We start from the raw sequence: 19,754 nt of genomic DNA, 5'->3' as shown, positions 1-19,754 counted from the left end.
AGCATCATGAATACTGTTCATAATATATTAAATACGAACTTTTCCAATCTGCCACTTGAAGATAAGTTAAAAATTAAAGAATTGGGCAGGCCGTTGCCAAATTTGAAGTTAACGCAAATTAGTGAACGCAAAGCAGAAAACAGAAGTTTCACCCGCCATTTTTCAAGAGACATTTATACAAGAAATAATTGGATTTGTGGTTGTGACGTTTCGAATTTATTGTACTGTTTCCCGTGTTTATTACTTTACAATGCCGGATCAGGGATGGACCGAAATTGGGCAAGAACAGGGATAAAAGATCTTCACCACCTTCCTGCAAAAATAAAAAAACATGAATCGTCTCGTGGTCATATTAATTCATGCACAGGGTTCGCATTGCTTGGCAAAGTCAATATTTTAACACAATTGAGTTCTGCATACAGGGAGTCTTTAGTACTACACAATAATAAAGTCAGAAAAAACCGACACATTTTGAAAAGAATTATTAGCTGTGTAAAATTTTGCGGTTCTTTTGAACTAGCACTTAGAGGTCATGACGAAAGCGAGGGATCTAAAAATCGAGGAATATTTAGAGAGTTGATAGATTTTACTGCAGAGTTGGATGCTACACTTAAAGAACATTTACAGAAAGCAACTGTGTTTAAAGGAACCTCCAAGACCATACAAAATGATATTTTGGACTGTATGCTACTAGTTTGTCGGGAAGAAATTTCCCATCAAATTGAAAAGGCCGACTTTTTATCTATCCAATGCGATGAAACCACCGATGTCTCAAATAATTGTCAAATGGTATTGATATTACGGTATTTCTACGAAGATTCCATTTATGAAAATTTTTGGGGCTTTTTAAGGGTTATGGATAAAACAGCAGCTGGGTTAAAAACCTGCATTGAAAACGAAATAGATCCGTTAATTTTAAAAACTCCTCAAAAACTAATAGCGCAAACTTATGATGGTGCAAATGTTATGAGCGGTTCTACCAGCGGTGTTCAAATCCAAATTAAACAGAAATATCCCAGTGCACATTTTATACATTGCTATGCCCATCAATTAAACCTAATTATGCAGAAAGCCGCATCGCAAAACCCTAAAGTGCGAGTGTTTTTTAATATACTATCAGCTATCCCAGCGTTTTTTTCAAATTCTTCCCATCAATGCGATATTTTAGAAGAAATAGTAAATAAAAGATTACCGAGAGTGGCCGTCACTAGATGGAACTATAATATTCGTACGGTTAATTCTGTATATGAAAATCGTGAGAAACTTATAGAAGTTTTTGAAGAGGTCGAGGACAGATGTGAAAAGAGTGTTACTTCCAATGAGGCTTCTGGCTTGAGGCGAGCGTTAGAAGATCCAGAATTTATGTTTTGGTTAACGATTTTCCATAAAGTCTTGCCGCAAGTCGATATACTTTATAATCAACTCCAATCAAGAAATAAGGACAGTGTTGAATTGAAGAAGGACTTAGAAATTTTTGAGCAAAGTATTACCAACATTCGAAATGATACTGATGAAATTAAAGAAAGTGTTGAATCAAATTTTGAAAGTGCTAAAAGAAGAAGAACTGATGATAATATGCGAAGTGTTATTGCCAAGGAGGTGTGTGATGTAATAACAACACAAATGAAGGAAAGGTTCTCTTATCGGGGCCATTTGCAAGCGGCTGAACTATTCAACAAAGACATGTACTCAAAATATTCGAAACCTTTTCCAGTTAATATTCTAGATGCTGTAACTACTTGTTATCCCGTGTTATGCAAGACCAGATTAAAGACTGAATTAGAAGTAATATATTCGAGGCCAGACTTAAAAGAAATTGTTGGAGCTATGAACATTCTCACGTTTATGTTAGAGAATAATCTTGCCGAAACCTTTGCAGAAACAATAATGGTGTTAAAAATTATTGTGACAACTCCAATGACAACTGCAGAATCGGAACGTTGTTTTTCAACCCTTAAGCGCATAAAAACATTTTTGCGAAACACAATGCTTAATGGTCGACTAAATGCCCTAGCTATGATGTCCATAAACCGAAATTTACTTCATGATGGGATCAATGATTTCGAGGAAAAAGTTATGGAAAAATTTATTGCTATAAAAGACCGTAGAGCCGATTTTAATTTTAAAAAGTAATTGTAATGTATTAATTATTATGAACGCAATGTCGTAGTGTATTTCTTGAATAGAACTATTAAACTATTATAAATAAAATTTGTTTGTATTTGAAAATTTAAATATGTAGTAGGTACCTAGTTCCTGTAAGTTGTACCTAACTATTTTATTTTGACCAGAGCCGAAAGTCGGTAAGGTTGGTTTTTCCCATAATTTGAGAAATTTGCCGACCAGCCCATCGTAAAAATTATTGCCCCTATTTGAATATTGCCCTTCATTGCGTTTACCTGCGTAACGCCAATTTAATGTTTTCTACGAACTTGAAACTGTTTGCCGCGTCAAAAGCTTTGCCGTCATATTTGTCAATCTGCGTATATAAACCTACAATAGTTCTCAGCAAACATTCTAGGGAACAAATTGCAAAGACACCGTTCAAATAGTAAATGGAAATCCACTTTGCACCCGATAGAAAAATGAAAACCCGCTGCCCCTGATCAAATTCCTACTAAATCCCTGAGGGCAAATTTTTGTGTGCAATTGTTATTATCTGCGCCCTCCCTGCTCAAATTCCACGAGCCGCCACTGATCCGAGGGTACAACCATGTACAACTTCTCTCAGAATTTCACTCAAAATATGGCTATTTGCCCATAAGATCGAAGCCCAGTAAGTCAACTGTAAAATTATTTTTTTTTGCCAGTTAGTGCCAATTTATAAACATATACTATCTAATAATTGCTTAACTCAAAAATGTTAATAACGATTTCCGAATTTCCGTCTGTTTTCTTTATTTCTAAAGATTGATATCAGGACATTTAAAAAACAAAATGTTCACAAAACATAAGACTACAATACGATTCCGATATATTATGTATACTAACATTTGTACCTCGTCCTCCCTACAGGGTGTCTCAAACTTAACATACGAAAAACATTTCTTTTCTTCTACCCGGCATAAGTACAAAAACATTAAGGAAAGCTTTGCACAACTGTGTAAATAATAAACAAAATCTAGAATAATAAAAAAAATATCGGAATCCGTTAATCTATCCACGAAAAAATCATCTATAAAAATGAGCATAATTTTCTACATCTCTAACTTTCGACAAGCAGTTATATTCGTGATGAGCGTGTTAATAACCGGCAAAATATCGCAAAATATGGAAAACAGGAGTATTTTATAAAATTCTCCTGTCACAGTGAGAGTTGTCATATTTCTCCGATATGTCTAAAGGTAGAAAACTATGTAATATAATATTAGTTTATACGTTTATATCGATAATTTCCACCTCTATGGGTTTCATCTCTTTTTACTCCACAATGTATTATGTTTTCCTCCTTTTGCGTTATTTTTGCCGGGTACTATTAGCGCGCTCATCACTGTAAAATATGTGGATATATACATACTATCGTCAGCTGATTTGTTTGATTAAAATGTGATTGGTTTAGTATATTTAGGTCTTAACTGGTTAGGTGTAAGTAATATTTGGTACCATAAATAGTAGGGTAGGAAAGTAAATTTGCAATTACTCGAACGTCATGGAAACCCATTGGGTTGTGAAGACTAGGCACTAAAACCAAAAAAAGTTAAGTTAAGTTTTCGATAAAGTGGGGGATTTTCCATTTTTTAATTTAATTCTCCATTTCCAACAATCGGTTTTTCCGATTATAGCGCCATCTATCCATAATTCGAAAAAATATCTCGAATAAAAGTTACTTATTTTTACGTAAGGAATCCAAATCTACAATAAAAAATTGGGCCTCCTATTTAAGATTTTAAAGTTCACTTCACACCACCTCCATGGGGAGTCGTGTTTGGTGTCATTCGATAGATTTTTGAAAAATATTGAATACGTGTATTTTTCCGTTTTTCGATCTGCTGTTCACTTCGCGAAATATCGCGGGGTTCATATTTAACATTTTAAATTTACCCCCACCCCTCTCGGTGGGGGTCGTGTTTGGTATCATTCGATAGATTTTTGAAAATTATTGAACACGTACTTTTTAGTTTTTCGATCTGACGTTCATTTCGCGAAATATCGCTTTTTTATGAAACTTTGTGACTCACCCATTTCCTTACGTCCCGTTCAAATCGTCTGATTTTTGAAATACATATACTATGTTTTGCTCTTAATCTGACGATTTCGAGTTTTTCTAAGGATAGATTTTTTTCGGACCCCCCTTAACTAACTCCCCTGTATTAAGAGCCAATATATGGTGAAGGTACATTTAGAGGGTACAAGATTTCTCTCCATGTGATAATTTAACGCGCTCGAGTAACTGCAAAAATCCCTTCTTGGGCTTCCCTCCAAAAGAATAACCATTTCAACCAATATTTCTGGACGAAATAATTATTACTTTGTCTAGGCTCCACTTGATTGGGCTCCACTATGTCTTCATATATATTCCTGATTTGAAGTGAATTAACATTGAATTGTGAATGAGTTAAGTGATTTAAAAGTGAAATCAATTCAAAAATTTCAATAACAGCAAAAAAATAAAACATAACGTAAGTTCATATATTGCTTAAATTATAAATAAAGTCTTCTTTTTCTTCTTTTTGTGTAGATATAACTCTGTTTGTTTTTTTAATGTGCCTTCAGTAAGCTGTCATTCCATCGTTTTCGTGGTCTTCTCTGGTCCTCCATCTCGCGTGGACTGATCACCTTCCTATTGGGAAAAGTCTCTCGCCGTCCTTACTACTCAGTAGTTAAGTCAACTACTCGACATCACTTGAAATGGTTGGGTGATACCCATTACCATAAACAAAATTTTATATGTTTGTAACGTTTAAGTGGTTGTTTTTTACTGTTTTAAACTTATTTATTGTTTAATTAATTTTTCATCATCCGAAGTTGCACAGCAGACAAAATTTCTAAATATGATGCACACACACAACTCTAAGTAGTGGTACTTCTTTTTTATACTTTGACCATTAGCTCCGAAGATTACATTCTTGTCGAAAGCGCTTAGTTAAGGAAATTAAATATATTTACACATTTTAATATACTTTTTTTCACTTCCTTAATTCATTCAAGTGTGTACAAAATTTATCAGTCTTTCAACTGATGAAGTCTTTCTGTGAATTCTAACTTTCATTTCTTTTCCGATATTTTTATTTCTCCATATTGTTTCATTCAGGCAACCTGCGGCTCTGTTTGATTTATTCACTTGATCTTCAACATTTGCTTCGAACTTTCCGTAGATATGTAGTGTGATGCCTAGATATTTAACCTCCATGACTTGTTCTATTATCTGATCATCCAGCTCTAATTTACATCTTAGTAGATTTGCTGTTGTACCCATGCATTTTTTTTTGGGAAATAAGCATGTTATTTTTTAGCTGTTAGGTATATTAGATTGGTGCAGCATACGTTGTAAATCATCTTCACTTTGAGCGATTCGCATTGCATATTGCATCGTCTGCATAGCAGATTATTTTAAGTTGTTTTTCTCCCGTTTGGTATCCTTTTGTAGTTCTTATTGTTTTTATTATTTCATTCTTGATCAGGTTAAGCAATACAGGACTCAGGGAACCATCTGTCTTATTCTATTACCAGATTCAATTGGGTCAGTTAGTTCTTCTTCCACTTTTACTTTTATTGTGTTGTTCTGGTAGATATTTTCGATCGCTTAATTATTCCTAGACATACAGCTGGTTCCTAAAAAACTGATACGACTCTTAGTAAGATTTGATCATTTGGAGCAGTGTATTTGATTGATCTGACATTATATTATATTTTTTTTCTCTGATTCTGGCCTTGGTTTAGAACTAGAACCTTTAGCCACGTAATTGTATAGTTAACTTATCACTAACTCAGGTGTAATGTGTAGTGTGTGTGTTGAGTAACTGTCTTGTTACTTTGCAAAGTCGACGTCATTGTCTTTGCAAAGAGACGCTAATTGTATCCGAACGTCTGCGGTCCCTCCGGTGAGTACCGATCTCACAAGGACAGAAACTATTTTCATTTATTAATTTATAATAAATGAAAAAATTCCTGGGCCCTGGTGGGATTCGAACTCACTACCATTCGGAACTTTCGATCCAAAGGTTAGGCGCTCTTACCACTGAGTCACAGAGGGGGTTTATATTATATTTATTATGACAGACAAATAATAAAATAAACAAACAAACAACAAACAACAAACAACCGATTACATATGAGGCTATGAGAGCCAGAGTGGCTTAACTGATTTGAACATTACTTTACATAATCAATTATGTTAATTCATAAATTGTAATTATTATTAAGGTCTAAATTTTGATATTATGTTAAATTCCTGCAATTTGTAAAGAGTACATAAATAATAGTTTTTACATAAAATAGGGTTATTGTTATTATTTTTATTATTATTAAGGAATAAAACAAACGACTTAACTCAACAATATATTAAATTTTAAGATTTGGCAGTGACAGTGACAGTATGTAAATAATAAGTAATAATAAAGGCAGTTTTTGTTTTTATTCGATTCAGAGTTGGACCACCATCTCCATATAGCTATTTCAGCATCCCATGCATCTTCAGTGAAGCTATGCAGTCACAACTCTGAAGTGAATAATAACAACCCTGCCTATTTAAGGGAAACCATCGCGATCAATGATTCCACCTTTTGAGACGCAATCTAGCGACATCTCTCGCAAAACGAGGAATACAACGAAAAGCCCTAGATACAAAGTTTACTACTTTTTTAACAATTAGAATAATTGAAACAAAAATATAATAAACAATATTTTAAATCCAAGACTTTTCGTTAATAAACTGCTTTCTGGCTGCATCCTCTATCTCTGGCTTTTACAATATATAAGCACAAGAGACGACGAAAATAGGAGAAAGCAAATAGGACATTTTGGCCACGCATTTACCTTCTCTCCGTCAAGAAAAAAGACCGAAAGACAGTTTCCAAATACTCAATTCTGAGTAAAGATGAAAAATAATAAAGGCAGTTTTTGTTTTTATTCGATTCAGAGTTGAACCACCATCTCCATATAGCTATTTCAGCATCCCATGCATCTTCAGTGAAGCTATGAAGTAAATAATAAGTATTTATCCTTCAAAATACACTGCTCAATTTTCTACAAAATACGCTTTAATAGTCATATCAGTTTTTTAGGAACCAGCTGTACCTCACGTGCGTACGATAAATGGATAACGTCCTTTAATTTAACCCTGTCAAGTGCCTTCTTTAGGTCGCTTCATCTAAGGTTTAACAAATATTTTAGACTTCTCTTGAACCTGCCTCATTTTAAATATTGTGTCGCTGCATGACCTTCCAGACTTAAAACCTTGTTGTTCTTCCGCTAATGTTATAATTTTATTCAGTTTGTTTGTTTGTTATTGTTATAAATAAAGTCAATTAATATTAGCTAATTTTAATTAAGTAGTTAATATTAGTTAATATTCTTAGTAAATATTTGGGAATGATTTTGGATCGTAAATTGACTTGGAAATTACATATTGACTTTAAGATAAATCAATGCACTAAGGGTCTAAATTTTCTTAAAGCAATTTCAAGGACTTGGTGGGGAGCTGATGTTGAAACTTCCTTACTTTTCTATCGATCGTATATTAGATCTATAATTGATTATGGATGTATTCTATATGGCTCAGCTTCTAAACATATTTTAAACAAAGTAGACGTTGTACAGAACTTAGGACTCTGTATCTATTTGGGAGCTATGAAATCCACTCCAAATAAAGCTTTACATGTAGAAGTTTTAGAAATTCCACTCAATTATAGAAGGAAATATCTCAGCCAGAAATTTTTAATGAAAATTCGTTACCTAAATATCGGTCTTTACTAAAATGTTAACAAGCTGAATAGTCCATTAAAATGATACATTTAGGTTGCATTTCTTAGAGGAGTCAATTTTATTTTTTTAATGTGTAGCGGGGTTCAGTAGAAGCTTAAGTTCAAGTTTTTGGGGTCGCCACCCTTGTCCCCCGGTCGCCATATTGGAAAAAGGGGTGCAAAGGGCTTTTGCGCTGTATCTCCTAAACTAGCAATCCTACAGAAAATTTCATTATATATGAAATGTAGCAAATTAAATTTTCTACAATTTTATATCTATTACTTTTTATCGTCAAGTGACCAACAAAAAAGTTATACACAAAAATATGAGAAGATTGTGTAAGAAGTTCCTTTTTGGAGGTTATAACTTTTTTCCGTTCATTTCACAATAAAATAACATCATAGCGATTTTGTAGAGGATTTTCCAATGAATAATTTTCACTATAAAGTTGTTCAATTTTATTTATTATCTAGGTTTTACAGCGCTCCAATCTTGACCAGATTCTCGAATTCTTATAGGAATACAATAAAAAAAATACTTTTCTATAGTCGAGCGGCAGCAATCGGTATGTCGACCGCGAAAATCAAATTGAAGGTGAATGACCAATTTTGGTCTATTTTTATGTTTTCGAGGTCGCTGAATCCGAATATGAAGTTTATTTTTATCTAGATTTGGTGGAAAATGTTCAAAAATCAGATTTTATACAAAAATACCGAAAATCAGTTTTGATGATTTTTCAAACTTACCTCGCTGTATCCTTGGTGGCTGTAAATATTTCCTTTTGAAAATTTTACTGTGTCATCTTTGAAGTATGTAACTTACAATGGAATTTGTCCAAAATGTTTAAACACATTAAAAAAGGAGTTCATGTTTACTTAAAAAAGTTGAGTAACAAATTTTTTAGTTTATAATTTTAACTAACACAACAATAAAATATAGTTCATGAAGAAGTTTTTGGGAAAATTTTAAGTCAAAATATAAAATAGGAAAAAAGTTATGTTACTTCATAGACAAGCGGCACACCCCAAAAACGGTTGTATCTCGAGATCCTGACCACGGTGTGGTGAATGGCTAATTTTGATCATACTTTATGATTTTGATATCAAAAATTCATTTTTTGCTCTTCTTAAGAATTTTGCATTTTGCGGTTGCGTCATTCTTCTTCTGAACCGGCAAACAACTTCCTGGGTCTTTTCTACAGTATGTCCCTGTAAGTTGTATCTATATGGAAAACTTTTTTATTATTAATTTTACAAAAAAAAGTTATTCTTTATAAAAAGCTCTGCATGGTCCAAAACCTAAGATTTAACCATCAAATATCAAATTTTTTGAATATTATACGAGGTATGTCAAAAAGTTTGAATTTCACTCAAGAGTAAGGTAGCTTTATTTTCCGTAATATTGGAAATTGCTATTATGAAAAGTTGTTTGGAATTAAAAACTATATTCTAATATGCAATTACATCCTTCTAATTGAAAAATTTTTTTTTTGAAAAATTATGGATAACTATCATTATTTTTTCAGTTATTTCAATTCTGATAACTCTTTTATTATTAATTTTACGAAAAAAAGTGATTCTTAATAAAAGTTCTGGATGGTCTAAAACTCAAAATACAACCATCTTATATCAAATTTTATCAATTTTATACGAGGTATGTCAAAAAAGATAAATTTAGATCAAAAATAAAGTACCTTTATAGTTCAGAATATTTCAATTAGAAGGATGTAATTACATACTGAAACATAGTTTTTAATTCTAAATAACTTTTCATAATATCAATTTTCGATATTGTGAAAAATAAACGTATTTTACTCTTGAACGAAATTCATATTTTTTGACATACCTCGTATAAAATTGATAAAATTTGACACAAGATGGTTGTATTTTAGATTTTAGACCATGCAGAACTTTTTATTAAGAATCACTTTTTTTCGTAAAATTAATAATAAAAGAGTTATCTGAATTAAAATAACTGAAAATAATGTTAGTTATCCATAATTTTTCAAAAAAAAAAAATCAATTAGAAGGATGTAATGGCATACTAGAATACAGTTTTTAATTCCAAACAACTTTTCATAATAGCAATTTGTTATTCATAATAGCAATGTTAGTTATCCATAATTTTTCAAAAAAAAAATTCAATTAGAAATATGTAATTGCATACTAGAATACAGTTTTTAATTCCAAACAACTTTTCATAATAGCAATTTTCAATATTGTGAAAAATAAAGCTACTTTACTCTTGAGTGAAATTCAAACTTTTTGACATACCTCGTATAATATTCAAAAAATTTGATATTTGATGGTTAAATCTTAGGTTTTGAACCATTCAGAGCTTTTTATAAAGAATAACTTTTTTCGTAAAATTAATAATAAAAAGTTTTCCATATGGATACAACTTACAGGGACATACTGTATAATATATGCTTAGAGTTATAAGTTTTATGGTGGGGAGAAAGTTCAAAAACAGATTAATAATAGCATAGGAATGTTAAAATCATAATAAATTGTATGAATAAAAAATATGTATAGATAGAAAAGTAAGCCTAACTTTTTTTTATTGTATCCCTATGAGCATTCGAGAATCTGGTCAAGTTTGGAGCGCTCTAAAACCTAGATAAATAAATAGAATTAAACAACTTTATAGTGGAAATTGTTCGCTGAAAAACCCTCTACAAAATTGCTATAATGTTATTTTTCCGCAAATCGCCAGGAAATTTTGACATTCCTGTCAAAATTTCTTGAAGAAAAAGTCAGGACTTCCTTACTGTAAGGAAATGTCATTTCCTTACTGTAAGGAAATGATATTTCCGTACAGTTGTTAGTGTTCTATTTATAAGCGTCAAGTTTGACAATTCAACCTCAATACGTTTCCATATGAACCCAAGTAATTTTATTAGGAATTTCAAAGCACCATTTATTTGGGAATAAAATTATCGCGTTTTTTTTTAAATCAATCAATACAGTCGAACCCGCTTATTAGAATCTCTGTTATAGGAATATCCCGGTTTATGGAATATAAATTCAAGTTCCTGAAACATTTCCATTTACTCCTTAATAAATTTATCTGTTTATTGGAATAGGATCTAACTAGATAATACCGCTTATTAGCATATTTTGCAGGTCAAAGAATATTTTTTTTTACAATTTACTAAAAATTTAAATTATGTTTGGTATTATGGTTTGTCGTCAACGGCCGGTAGTGCTGGATTAGATATTATTAGGGTAATAAATATTTATTACTTTGTTAGGAATACCAATTCGATCTTTAGCATAGCCGACAAATGCATGGGTCATAAAATAATTTTTATTTGTCTACACAAAGGCACTGTTGCCTGTTATAAAATTGTTAGAAGCAGTTTAGTTAGAATTCACTCAGAGAGTACCTACTTGTTTGCAAGATGGAATTATGGCTTTGTTAAATTCGAAAAGAAGAGAAAAGAACAAGAATGTAACAATCCATTTCTTGACGCCAATAAAACTTCTATTCAACCAATGGATTAAGGATGACCACACGGATTAACAACGAAAAAGCTATAATTACCAATAATTTCTCAAGAAAAAAAAAGTAATTTTGTTATATAGGTATGCATTTTAATAAGAAAATATTTACATATCTACATATTGCATACATTTCATATTAATTATATAATGTATTCATTCACATACATGTAATGTAATTTGGTATTTAACACATACATAGATAAGTACTAGTTACACTACTGTATTATTGACGTAAAAAGACCTAAAACCATTTACATACACTGAATATGTAGGTACATATAATATGATATACATATTGGCATAGTATGTAATAAAACTACATATTGGTATAGTATGTAAAACTACACATTGGCACAGTATGTAAATAATATTATTACGTATATTCGGTAACACTTATTTCGACTAGCCACCAATGATCGGTTATTAGAATATCCCGGTTATAAGAATATTTTTGCCTTGCACAAAGGCTATTCCAATAAGCGGGTTCGACTGTATCTGTCGAATTTTAAACGATTTGCGGAAAAATAGTATGTTTACCTCGTAGGAAAAGCCACATTCCTGGACTCTGTGTTGCTAAGTCTCGGCTTGCGCCTCGACTTAGCAATCTTCACAGTCGTCCAGGAATGTTAAGCTTTTCCTACCCGGTAAACAATGTACTATTATTTTAAAATGAACTGAAAAAAGTTATATCCTCCAAAAAGAAACTTGTTATAAAATGTTTACATATTTTTGTTTATATCTTTTTTGTTGATAAAAAGTAATAGAAACAAAATTGTAGAAAATTTATTTTGCTACCTTTTATGTTTAATTAGATTTTCCGTAGAGTTGGTAGTTTACGAGATATAGCGCGAAGCCCCTTTGCACTCCATTTCTAAGATGGCGGCCGGGGGACAAGGGTGGCGACCCCAAAAACTTGAACTTAAGCTTCTACTGATCCCCCTTACACATTAAAGAAATAAAATTGACTCCTCTAACAAATGCAAGGTACGGCTTAAAAAATGTAACATTTTAATGGAGTAGAATGTAGCGGATTTAACTAATAAATACTGAAAGCTAAACGACTCGCCTCCACTTTGCGAGGCTTTTTGAGATCTGTCAAATTTTGACTGTGATTATAACGTAATTGATGGCTTTGGACTTGAAGATTTTCATTATTTTTTACATACAGTTAAATTAGTAAAACCAAGTTACCATGAAAACAGTGATATACCCTATTCCACGAACATACGCCTGTTTTGGATTACTTCGACAACGAGTATTTTACTGTGCAAAATAAGAAGAACGAAAGTAAATGGCAAATTACATTGTTGTTTATTGGAATAATTATTAGCGCCATTTACTTTCGTACTTCTTATGTTGCACAGTAAAATATTCGTTGTCGAAGTAATCCAAAACAGGAGTATGTTCGTGGAATGGCCCATATTAGCTCTAACATCTTAAGAACATTCTTAGAGAATTGGCCAGACTCTGTAAATATATATACAGATGCATCTAAGACGTTAGTTGGCACTGGATTCACTCTCTGTTCTTCTTGCTATTCAAACTATAGATTTTCCCAATAACAATTCAAACATTTATATCCTACTAATTAAGAAAATCCTTTTTAAAATTCATAAAAATAAAAGAAAAGTGAACTTTCTATGGGTTAAGGCTCATATAGGACTAACGCATAATGAATATGTTGATAATTTAGCTAAAAAAGATATTGAGTGTGGTACTTCAAATATTCGTAAGTTTTGCATATCTGATTTAGTTAACACTATTAAGCATCGAGTTAAAAATCAGTAGAGCCAATCATGGCGAGACCTTTGTAAACAATCCAAACTAATATTCACTGATTCAACCTTCTGTTCCAAATATATATTGGTTTAAAAATTATGTAGTACCTCGAAGATATATTAACAACATTATTCAGAATGAAGTTTGGACATGCATGTTTCCCTCTACATCTAGCAAGAATTAAAGTTTTTGATTCAAATCTTTGTACTGAATTTCAGAAGGTGGGTAATTTGAATCATACTTTCTGTGACTGCAAAAAATACATTCCATATACATATAACTTAATCGAAGATTTAATAAAATGTAATGTTTTTCCACCTTTCAATATATCCTATCTATTGTCTCTGAACAGCAAAAATATACAGCGTGTCTACTTAAGTTGGAAACATATGAGAAACTTTTTTATTATTAATTTTACGAAAAAAAGTTATTTTTTATAAAAAGTTCTGCATGACCCAAAACCTAAGATTCAATCATCATATATTAAATTTTCTCAATATTATACGAGGTATGTCAAAAAATATGAATTTCGGTCAAGGGTAAAGTACCTTTATTTCTCTCAATATCGAAAATTCTTATGATAAAAAGTTGTTTGGAATTAAAAACTAAGATCAAATAAGCAATTACATGCTTCTAATTGAAAAAAAAAATTTTTTCTCAAATTTATGGGTACCCAATATCGTTTTTAATTTTTGCAAATATGATAACTCGTTTATTATTCATTTTACAAAAAAAAGTTATTTTTCGTAAAAAGCTTTGCATGGTCTAAAATCTTAGACACAACCATGATATATCAACTTTTATTAATTTTATACGAGGTGTGTCAAAAAATATGAAATTCGCTCAAGATTATAGTACCTTTATATTTCACAATATTTCAATTAGAAGGATGTAATTGCATATTGAAACATAGTTTTTAATTCTAAACAACTTTTTTAATAACCGTTTTCAATATTGTGAAAAATAAAGGTATTTTACTCTTGAGTGAAATTCAAATTTTTTGACATACCTCGTATAAAATTAGTAAAATGTGATATCTGATAGTTGCATCTTCGGTCTTAGGACATACATTCGCTCAAGATTATAGTACCTTTATATTTCACAATATTTCAATTAGAAGGATGTAATTGTATATTGAAACATAGTTTTTAATTCTAAACAACTTTTTTAATAACCGTTTTCAATATTGTGAAAAATAAAGGTATTTTACTCTTGAGTGAAATTCAAATTTTTTGACATACATCGTATAAAATTAGTAAAATGTGATATCTGATAGTTGCATCTTCGGTCTTAGGACATACAGAGCTTTTTATAAAGAATACCTTTTTTTCGTAAAAGTAATAATAAAAGAGTTATCGTATGTGTAATAAATAAAAACGAAGTTAGTATCAATAAATTTGAGAAAAATTTGGAAAATATTTTTTTCCAATTAGAAGCATGTAATTGCATATTTGATCTTAGTTTTTATTTCCAAACAACTTTTCATAATAAGAATTTTCGATATTGAGAGAAATAAAGATACTTTACTCTTGAACGAAGTTCATATTTTTTGACATACCTCGTATAATATTCACAAAATTTGATATCTGATGATTGAATCTTAGGTTTTAGAGCATGCAGAACTTTTTATAAAGAATAACTTTTTTTCGTAAAATGAATAACAAAAAAGTTTCCCATATGTTTCCAACTTAAGTAGACCTGTATATGATTGTTTAATGAAATTTATCTGTGAAACTAAAATTAACCTCTAAATTTATTAATCCTGATAATTTGATATATTATGTACATATTAAAAGAGAAGAAGAAGAAGATGTATAATGGAAAAATGTGGTGAGAAACTTGGATAGTCCATAGCGGCCAGCTGCAGCTTTTGAACTGAGTAGAGAGCTGTGGAAGAGTTTGCTATGGAATTCTAAGGACCTCATTGCCTTCTTTATGTATGAATAGAAAACAAATAAGAAGAATGTGTGTGTACTTTGTACGCACGTAAGAAGTTATATTTCTATTATATGATTTCAACGAAATTAATATACTTTAACTTTAAACAGTTTATTTATATTTTATTTAAATATGAAACTAATGTTAATACTTACTACTTCCCAAATTTTTTTATTAAAACCGTGCCAACAATTAAAATAATAAAAGAATAAAACACACACAAACAGACACATTGAAAAATGCCACAAATGATTTCTGAACAATGTAGGAAAAATTTTTAACTAAATACGTATTTTCTGAAAAAAAAAATATATAATAAACTTTTTTTTTATGTAATTATGTTTATTTACAATCTACATCATTAAAAGAGTATTAAGTAAATTTGTTCCATGTTTTTGGGCATGAAGAAGAGACTTCCAATGATGTCTCATCTTATTCTATTTATGTTTAAGTTTTAAAATAGGAGCTGAGGCCAGGTTCGATCTAGTCTCCTTGCGGCAGGGCCATTATGGAATAATAAACTTACAATCATAAAATGTATAAAGAAAAAATAAAAAAATGAAAGTTTCCATTGGGGTTCGAACCCGCTTATCAGCGCAGTTAGTATTGAAATTCATTCACCTTAAACTTTTACCCACGGAGACCATGTGTCATCATGTGCGAAGATAAACTAACTAAACCGATTAAACTTTTGACGGTTCTGAATTTAACCAAATTATTTTGATTTTGAATTGAAATTATTTAGAATTGAAAGAAATATTAGAATACAACAAAACATAGAGTAAGAAAACAATATATTAGGTGAATATTAATAGAAATTTTGATGGTAATCAAATTATGTAAATCAAAGCATTACATACTATTTTAGTAGGTTCTTTTTAAATTTTCCAAATAGGTAGGTCCTACCTATGAAATTTTTTATTAGGATACTGAAACATTTACAATTATTACGTCCCTGTCGCTTTTAAAAACTATTTAAAAAGTCACTACAATATTATAAACTTGCATTTTTCTCTGCCATCACAACAATAAAAACTAATATACACAACATTAATTTGTTTATCTAAAATCGCCATATTGAACAATTATTGACAGATGATTTTAACACCCAATCAGATCTCGTATAACGTTTATACCATACTGTCTGTGTGCGCATGCGCGCAGAATTATTAAATTTTACTCTCAATCGCGCCTAAAGAAGTATAACTTCAAAAAGTTCTGACTGGCTATTGGCTGAAAAATATTAGCTCCTTTGAGTATAAAGCAAGCTCTGAATTTTTAAAAACTGTAAATGTAATGACCATATTTATTACCTATACCGAACCAGTATCAAAATAATTAGAGCGATAGTGTATATAATTACACTCTTAAAATAGTTCCACCAGTAATTATCAATTTATTTTTCCAGTTTGTTTACCACTACATTACACACTATCTTCTGTTTAATATAGAGGGCGAGGTAGAAGGAACAATTGAGGACGTGATAGCACAAGCAGCATTAAGTTTTGATTTTAACACTTATAATGCAACTCTTGACAATTTTGATATTATGAATACAGGGTAAGTAAAACATGTAAAGTACATAATATACATTACTAGATGCAATGACTATGCCTATTTCCAAATACAAAATAAAAATGGTCTAAAGGACATGGATAAAAGTTGTTTACTTTCAAGAAGCAATATTTTTCTGTTAAAATAAAATTTGTTTATTATTAGTTGGACTTATCTAATCACAATTTATTATATCGGTTTGTGTATTTGTTGATTTTTAAAAAGGTAGGTAAATTTAAGTTACTCAACTTAAAAGTATACATATTCAGTACATTTGTTGCTGAAAGTGTAGCTCAAATTTGTTGTTATTGTGGATTTAACCAACTTAATAAGCGAAGAAATCTTCTTGATCGTGAAACAGAGGGTATGATACAGGGTGGTATGAACATGAACATTCGCAACGTGGCAGAAGCTGTGCATTCTAGCAAAACTACTGTAGGACGATTATGGCAGCGTTTTCAATGAACAAGAAATTGCTGATGTAAGGGAAAGATGCACTAGTCCAACAAGGGCACACAACCAGTATATGACAGGCTTCGTCGCCTTCAGGCATTAACCCTCCGCTACTCGCACACGGTGTGTGAGACCGGCCCTATAAATAATTTCCAGTAACTCTGGTTGTAGTGGAGATTTTGAATTGCTGCTGCATATACCTCTTCAGTCGTCAGTCAGCTGTGGGTGAAGTCCACTTGAAGTGTAAAAAAGAGTATCGTACTTTTATTATTAGACAACACCATGCGGTACACCGGGTGCGAGTATTTGTGCACAAATTTTTGTGTTTAAATCAGACATCGATAGGTTGAATTAGTAAGATAATTTAAGATCTTTTTATCATTCTAATTAAAGGACTAACTAGAGACACATTTTTACACATTTTTTCTTTTAGATCTATCGACATTCACTTTACTGGACATGAATGGATTGATTGGTTAACCAATGCCATGACAGCAGTAGTAACTACGTTTTTACATCCACTTATTTTATCAATAATTCAAAATATTTTCAAAGGTACTTTGTGTGGTATTGTCGATGCTGTAAATGAAATCATTCACAAAATATTACATGTTTAAGCTTAAGCCGTCGTTTTATTTTTTTTTCTGTAATATATAATTCATGTATAGTCTTTTCTATCATTTCTGGGACGTTGAAAATCTTCATCGTAAGAAAGAAAGGCCCATCCCCACTGATGTGATATTAACCTACTTGTATTGCATTGGTTGTAACTTTAAATATTGTTGTTCTGAAGCTATTTTTTTGTGGCATTTTTATAATCAAGTATATTCAAATGGGAAATAAGCCACAATTTTACCTAAAAATGATTTTAAAAATTTTACATAAAAATGAAAAAAGAATTGTATTTATAAAATACCTTGTGAATGCGAACAATTTTATACAGGTGAAACGTCAAGACCATTAAACGTTAGAGTAAATGAACATCAGTCTTATATAAAAAATAGAGAATTTGATAGATCTCAAATATGTCAACACGCATGGGATAATGAACATAGAGTTCAGTGAAGAGATTCAAGTATAGTCCTAAAAGAAGCAGATAGTAAAAAGAGGAAAATCAAAAAAGCGGCTCTAATTATGCTAAATGAAACCAATTGTGTCGCAAATTCCTCGGTAGAATGCAGTAGGATGTGGTTACCCATATTAAAGGAGGAAGTCAATAGAAAGAAAATACCACAATTAGTAAATCAGTAACATATCGAGTTAGTACATATTTAGTATTTTAGTATTATTTAAAATTTAAAATATCAAGTCAGAATTTGGTATTAGTTTTGAGAGTAAACTAAATGTAAACCCAAATACTTACGATGTCGAGATAGTATCACGAGGTTTTTCCCTCGTGATTTACTACGGAATCTCTAACGCGAGAATTTCAGTGCCACCGTTGCATTTAGTTGTCTTTTTAAAGACAGATCACATGCTATGATTTTTTGTGGCGGATATTCTTGAGTTGGGATTGATTTCATGTAATCGAATGAACTATCTTTTAGTAAAGTCGTCCCAGGAACGCAACTCATCAATATTGGCAATATCATTTTAAAGTCGTCTACTTTAAAATGTATAATACGTGTCTGAATTGCCGATATAAATGAGTCAGATTAAATAAATTATTAGAAGAATTTTTTACTAAGCAACATTTTGTTTATTTAGTATTATTTTGTATTTTAACAACGACACCCGACTTGGGCGTCGAAACGTTAATAAAATCATTTTTAGGTAAAATTGTGGCTTATTTCCCATTTGAATATACTTGATTTTAAATATTGTGTAGACAACTTTATTCTGTCAGTGTTTGACATAAGTTAGTGTCACTGCCAATTTATTCTCAAACTCATTTTGTTAGCGGTATGTACCATAGAGTTATATATTAGCATAGAGAGAGTGTCATTCAGAGCGAAGTGACGACACCATCTTTTTTATTTGGACTAGTGCTGTTTCACTCTTACGCATAGTAAAGCTGCTATAGTTGTCCTCCTCTTCCGTGCCTATATTCACACTGAATGTCATCATAGATTTTCGATACAATGTGTTAGAAAGAGATGCAGCAAACCAGTCCAAGAGATCTTGTCGTCAGGAAGCGCGGAAGGCAGGCTCCCTCTATGTTAATATATACCTCTATGGTATGTACAATTTTATGTTGATTAAAACCTTACATCACAGGTTTTACTTTATCATTCCAATTTAATCAACATAATGGAGAAGTATCTAAGGCCCGAGAGGTTCGATGGGGATCTATCTCTGAAATCAACAGCAAAGGAATGGGACCACTGGAAAAGAACTTTTATGAACTTTTTGGCTGCCCAGGTTGTTACCCCCGCTGTTTCTGCTGATGGTTCTGCTGGACCAGGACCACTCCTTGATATTAACAATATTAAGCTACAACTGTTAATAAATAATATTTCGCCACGAGCATATACATACCTTGATAAGCGATTGTAAAACTTACAACGAATCCATTCAAACGCTTGATAAAATATACATCAAACCAAATAATATTATTCATGCTCGTCACATGCTAATCACTAGACGATAACAGACAGATGAGACTATCGATTCTTACATGCA

The 19,754-nt window shown here is 31.3% G+C and overlaps 1 protein-coding gene across 1 annotated transcript in view; it reads left to right on the top strand.

Moving 5' to 3' along the window:
* The window catches only part of LOC114333561 (uncharacterized), a 74,327-nt gene extending 56,572 nt beyond the window's left edge, over nt 1–17,755 (top strand). Inside the window, exons 4-5 of the mRNA XM_028283452.2 lie at nt 16,534–16,685; nt 17,566–17,755. Coding sequence (XP_028139253.2) covers nt 16,534–16,685; nt 17,566–17,749 — 336 coding nt within the window. The 3' untranslated portion in view covers nt 17,750–17,755. The remainder of the gene's footprint in view (nt 1–16,533; nt 16,686–17,565) is intronic.
* Nucleotides 17,756–19,754: the final 1,999 nt, after the last annotated feature.

The sequence above is a fragment of the Diabrotica virgifera genome, chromosome 2, assembly GCF_917563875.1.
Source record: "Diabrotica virgifera virgifera chromosome 2, PGI_DIABVI_V3a".
Lineage (NCBI taxonomy): Eukaryota > Metazoa > Arthropoda > Insecta > Coleoptera > Chrysomelidae > Diabrotica > Diabrotica virgifera.
Note: the sequence above shows the minus strand (reverse complement) of the source record. Positions and strands in the feature narration are given on the sequence as shown.